Here is a 6,067-nt window from a genome sequence, read left to right on the forward strand (position 1 = left end):
CAAGTCAAGTGACCCTCGGCATCTTAGATGAATCTCTTTTTGCAAACTAGAGAAGGTAAGACCTTTGGAAACCTGATCCATTTACCAAAGAGCAAGAGTGAGTGTTTAACAGCTTTAGTAGATAAAAAAATCTACAAAACACTTCATTTACCAAATTGTCTGTAAGAGCATTCAGGGCCTTTTATTTGAGAAGCAACTTTAACGATTAACAAAACATGATAACACTTCTGTAAACAGAAAAGCAAAAGCAGAAAGAAAGAAAAGACAGAGCAAATTAGATTGGATTTTAATACCTTGACCTCAACAGGATTGCACAATGAAATTAATAACCGATATACAGATTTCTCATGACTGATATAAAATAGTATTTATTTTTATCTCTCATGGTACATTCTATTTTAAACAATCATCAACTTAATATTTTAAATAAAGACTGAATGAAATTAAGCCTTTTCTTTAAAAAAATTAAGCTCTCTCTTTCTGTAATAGTAATTTGAACGAAAAACAAAATAAAGATTTCAAGCTAATATGATTGAGCGTAATAATATTGCACATGAAAAGTGATATGATTCTGACCAACTCTGCAGCCTTTTCATTAGGCAAATTAAGTCTCACATTTGTGTCGAAAGAACACAATCCTATCCACAAGTCCAGTAAATTACAGCCAATTAGTACTTCATTCCCACAATGCGTTTGTACTATCCAGAATCATATCACGTTAATGCACACTTATTTGGTTGCATATTGTTAATAAGAAACCTTTTACAAGTTGCTCTGGGATATAAGAAGAAGCAAACTGTTAGACGTGATACGCTAGGAGGCCTCACCTCGTGCAACGTGACAGTGAAAATGACATCACCGTCATCTGTATGCCTCTATCGGTCAGCCACCAGCAGAATTCAGAATGTAACTCAGGTCAGAACAGAATTTTAGATTCAGAGCTCGAACTAAGAGAGCTCGCCTGTATCACTTAGAGCATTCAAAATGTCCCTTGAAATTGTTAAATAGTACCAATAGTCTTTAAATAATTCTGCATAGAAAAATAAATTAAATATGAAGTTAAACTACGAATTGACAGGTGACAGTGTTCATCAATGGTTTTTTTTCTTTTCTTTTTCTTTTTTTTTTTTTGATTTTCCGTATTTTTCTTGAATCCACTATATTTTTTTTCTTGATGAGACTGTTGAATTTAATTGTCGACTGTTGTAATTTACACAACTGCCCCACAAATACAAATAATGTTGACTTACAAAATAAATCCAGATACGCTTACATGGCAAGCAGCTGTTTAGTTTCTCTTGAGTTCATGAATGTCCTTTCATGCGCCATAACCAAACACTTCAAGAAGAATCACATTTCAGTAGAACAATATCAAATGGCTCTTTACAGGTAATTGGAATAATCCAAAAATGTACGGATGTTGGCTGCCAGTACCTTCAGATATAATCATATCCAAGAGTTTCAAGTCCCCAAAAGTGGCCAAATATAATCCAAGAGAGGGGAGTCTGGGGTATTCCACCACTTTCAAGCATATGGCAATTCCATTTCTTCCATTCCATTTGATTTTGTCATCCCAAGACGCCTAAAAATACTTCCAACCAAACACAATGAAGAAGGGTCAATAAGAAGTACACTCAACACTGTTTCATGACCCAATCATTTGGTTAAAACAAAGTTCAGTGGAATTTGATGGAATTCATATCAATAGCAGCAAACTACGACTGTTTTTTTGTTTTTATTTTTGTTTTTTAAGGATACTGACTGATGTGATTCTCTTAATGGCATCACAAACATAAAAATTGTATGTAATTTTAACACAGCCACCGATTCTAAGGGAGTTACGTGTTTTGTAATGAAACGTGTCCAGTATTCCATCGGTCATTAAGATTTGTCTTAAGGCACTTTTGTCATTACGGGGCAGGTGAAGATGATGTTCTAGAATTTACTGAGGGCTGTCTGTTCCTCTAGTACTTGAAGGTAGTCTGGGGTCCCCATTTTTGCCTTTAGTTCATAATAATCACTTTTACGCTGCTCAATCACTATCTTACTGTGGTTGCCCCCTATCAATGATTTTTTCATTTTTTTGTCATGTGGTTTCTCGGGGTAACGGATCTCAAAGCCACTCACCCCTATACTGTTGAAATCCTTTTTGCTCTCCAAGTAGTTGTGGAGGAACATGCTGTCTCGTCCCGGTAAGAACTCGTCCAGCTCGTCAATGGTGCTTAATCTCTTCCTGGGGTCCAGGGGTAGAGAGTCATTGTCTTTGTCGGCGCTGTTGCGCAACATCATTTTCTGTCTCTCCGAGTCTACAAATTTGAAGCCCGACTCTGAGTCTCTAATTCCACATGTGTGAGCTTTGCTCATGTGCTCGATGGTCTGCGGGATGAAGGTCTCTCCACCCAGGTCATCCTTCTTGTTAGATTTGTGATTGTGCCTCCGGATCTGGAGAGGCATGGAGCCGCACTCCTGGTTACCGAGTCCCTCCTGTCTTCCCGCTGGTTTTTTGTTCCGTCTCAATACAAAGACCAGCAGGCAGAAGGCCACAAAGACAGTGAGGATCAGAACTACCAGTATGCTCAATATCATAATAGACAAGGGCACAGGACCGCTGGGGGGTGCCTTGCCAACTCCGGCAGGTGACAGCGATGTGAGGACAGGGGTGGCGCTGGTCAGGATGAAAGGAGGCCTGGCTATGAGCTTTGGGCACATGATCTCATTCTTCAGCTCTCTCAGCTCAGTGTTGGAGAATTGCACTGGAGACACACACTTGACCCCTTTGGCAGCGACCCCTTCGTTCAGCTTCTCGAGCCAGAGTTTCAAAGCCACTAAATCGCAGGAGCATTCCCAAGGGTTGCCATCCAAGTCTATCTGAGTGAGAGATTTGAGCTGGTCTAGGACGCCACTCACAGGCAGAGTCATGAAGTGGTTGTTCTTTAGATTCAGTCTGGCGAGAGAAACACCGGCAAAGATGTATGCAGGCAGGCTTCTGAGCACATTGTTATTCAGGTACAAGAGCTGCAAATTTGGCATGGAGTCAAATGTCCCTGCTAACACCTCCTTTATGGCATTGTACTCCAAATAGAGATACTGGAGGTTACTTAGCCCAAGAAACATTTCAGGGTGCAGCTGCTCCAGCTGATTTCCATTTAGGTACAGCCTACGGAGGTTGGTAAGATTTGCGAACACACCTTTCTGGACGGTGGATAGTTGATTGCTGCCCAAATGTAATAAATCTAAACCCTCAAACCCTTGGAAGTCAGTGGGACTGACATCTCGGATGTAATTACCACTAAGGTGCAATTTCTTGGCATTTGGCGGTTTAGGTAAAAGATCTGCTAGACTCTGAATGTTTCTTTCTTGACAGCTGACACTAATGCCAAAGTCAGAAGGGTGAGCTTTGCATGTGCAGGGCTGGGGGCAGGAGAGGGGAGGGATTCGAGTTTGATAGGACACAATTTGGCCATTTTTACCAGCTGGGTTGCCAGCGACTATCCCATTGCCATATATTTTGGAGGGATTGGTCGTTTTGGGTGCTTTGGTCACTAAAGGTGCTATGGTTGAAGGTGCCACATTGGACGTGGTTAGCCCACCCTCGGGCTGGGAGGGGGGCATCCGCACATCAAAGTCACTGCCTGTCCCCATGGGGCACAGCTCCTGCTTATTAGTCTCCTTTAAGAGTCGGCCATACAGGTCACTAGGGGTCTCACAAATAGCCTCTCCAATGAAAATGTTATAGGGCATATTCTCCAACCAGGCTTTCAAAGGTAACAAATCACAAGTGCAATTCCACGGGTTGTCATCTAACTGCAATTCCACTATCCGCCCAATGTGCTCCAGAACTCCGAGATAAGGAAGCTTCTGTATCCTGTTCCCTCTTATGTCCAAGTGAGTAAGGGAGGCAAATCGGAAAATGTTCTCAGGTAGGCTTTGAACCAGATTGTCATTTAAAATGAGAACCTTCAGTTTGTGTAATTTGTTGAAGGCTCCTTTCTCAATGAACTTGATTAAATTGTAGTCAGCCTGGAGGTATTCCAAGTTCTCGATCCCTCGGAAAGTGTCGGCGCGGAGCTCTTTCAACTCATTGTTATTTAAGTGCAACTGTTTCAATGCACTAAGCCCCACAAAGGCCCCTCCCTCAATGTTCTGGAGTTTGTTGTTCCCCAGCTGCAGTGAGACTGCATGTGTGAAATTCACAAACGAGTTGGGGTAAAGGATGTACAAAAGGTTGTTCTGGAAATTCAAATGGTAGAGGCTGGATGCAGGCGGCTGCAGCTGTGTAGGTCTGTACACAGTTATTTTCTCACAGTTCACATAGAGGACGTTCTCGATGGACATGCAGGAGCAAGCGCTGCAGCTGTCAGCTCTGAGGTCCGAATCCGAGTCACAAAATGAACCCGATATGGAAAAGGCCAACAGAACAAGCAGCAGCATTTTGCCTTTTACAAATCCCCCAGTAAACCATTTAGTAACCTTAGAGGGGGGAAAAACAAACAAACAATCAAAACACATGCCTGTTTCCCATTGAGTCACACAGCTAATGCCAAGATCTTACAGCAGGGGTGTTTAAAAAGCCCTCTGCGCACACAAAGAACTTGGAAAAAACCTGTTATGTGCCTCTTGGATCCAAACATAATATCTGAGCCTACACTGAAAATAAATCCATCTGTATTTACAAGCACCACAATTGAAAAAGAAAAAATATACATAATTTTACTACACTGAGGTAGTGTGACTAACACCGCAATGAATGTATGCATCCGCTTATTTCTTGTGCTTCAGTGAATCGAAGAGGGGGGAAAAAGTCTCTTTCCATCGCATACAGAAGACAGTAGCCTATCACCTTCACAAAAACGTACTTTAAAATACAGTACAAAGAGATCATGCCCTTTGGATTATCAAGCTTGCCAACAAATAACTGAAAGTATAAAAAGATAAGAAATCAACACTCACCGGCAATGTTAATATCTCCTCCTTTTCAGATAACACCGGACATTGGGAGCGCCAAGAGAGGGACTATTCCCATTCAGTCAGGTTCAGCTTTCAGTCTCAGCCTCTCTCGTCAGGCTCCACTTGTACAAAACATATATTGTCATAAAATCCCAAGGTTACTGAGCTCTTTTGAGGCATCTCAAACACGGCGCTGCGTATTTGCGCTCAAAAATGAATTCGTTTCGAAACCAAAATGAAAATGGTGAAATAGCAAGTGGTGAATTTGGATGCGAAACAAGTCCAGCATTCTTCCTTTGAAAGAACTGAGCATCAGTTTAGGAGCAATTTGAACGGACAGTTCGCTCAACAGTGAAAAAAAAATAAAAATAAATAAAACAACTGATACAGATCTTAATAAATTAATCGCGAGAATCCATCGCGCGTCGCGGCTCAACCCGATTACTGAAAATCGGAAATCGACTCCAGCTGATTCCTGCCGTTTCTTGGGATTATGCAAGTTGCGAGATAAGAGGAAAATAAACTACGTGCTCTGATGTCAGACCGACGAGGAAATTAATAATTCAGCTGAGTAAAATACGCTCGAAAAAGAGATGCCACCCTATAGTCAAAATAAGTATTGTTGGTGCAGTCCTCGTCCGAATAATGAGACCAGTCTTATAAACCAACTATTCCATCTCGTCTTCTTCTAAGTATGTTGCTTTTGTTGCTGCATTGAGCTTACCACACGGTGAAGCTGGAGGAGAGAAAATGCAGAGATGCAGAGAGAGAGAGAGAGAGAGAGAGAGGGAGAGGGAGAGAGAGAAAGCGCGAGGAAAGCGCGCGAGGGGAGGGGGGTTAACAGGGCGAAAATATTAAAGAACAAAATTCAACTTCAGACACCCCTTAAACACTCACTAGTGAACACTATAACGCGCTCTGCTAGTGTCTTTCGGTGAGGGATCGCTGGAAATGGTAACGCGTAATCTTAAATTGGATCCCGGCCAGTTCCGTGCGCGCGTAACAGATTTCCTCACAGCAGCGCGCGAGGATTTAGCGCGTATTTTAGTGTATTTTATTTATTTGTTCTTTATTTTACAATATTTCTATCACCCCAGCGCGCGCTCGCGTGTGTGTGTTA

General features: G+C 42.0%; 1 protein-coding gene across 1 annotated transcript; it reads right to left on the reverse strand.

Annotated features, from left to right (window-relative positions):
• Positions 1-1,744: 1,744 nt before the first annotated feature.
• LOC107565735 (SLIT and NTRK-like protein 4) lies at positions 1,745-5,646 on the reverse strand. The gene is made up of 2 exons (XM_016251007.1): positions 4,951-5,646; positions 1,745-4,470 (listed from the first exon to the last, which is right to left on the reverse strand). Exon 2 carries the CDS (start codon positions 4,429-4,431, stop codon positions 1,936-1,938), a length of 2,496 nt encoding a protein of 831 aa, XP_016106493.1. The 5' UTR covers positions 4,432-4,470; positions 4,951-5,646; the 3' UTR covers positions 1,745-1,935.
• Positions 5,647-6,067: the final 421 nt, after the last annotated feature.

The sequence above is a fragment of the Sinocyclocheilus grahami genome, unplaced genomic scaffold, assembly GCF_001515645.1.
Source record: "Sinocyclocheilus grahami isolate Dianchi unplaced genomic scaffold, SAMN03320097.WGS_v1.1 scaffold1022.1, whole genome shotgun sequence".
In the NCBI taxonomy this organism is placed as follows: Eukaryota; Metazoa; Chordata; class Actinopteri; order Cypriniformes; family Cyprinidae; genus Sinocyclocheilus; species Sinocyclocheilus grahami.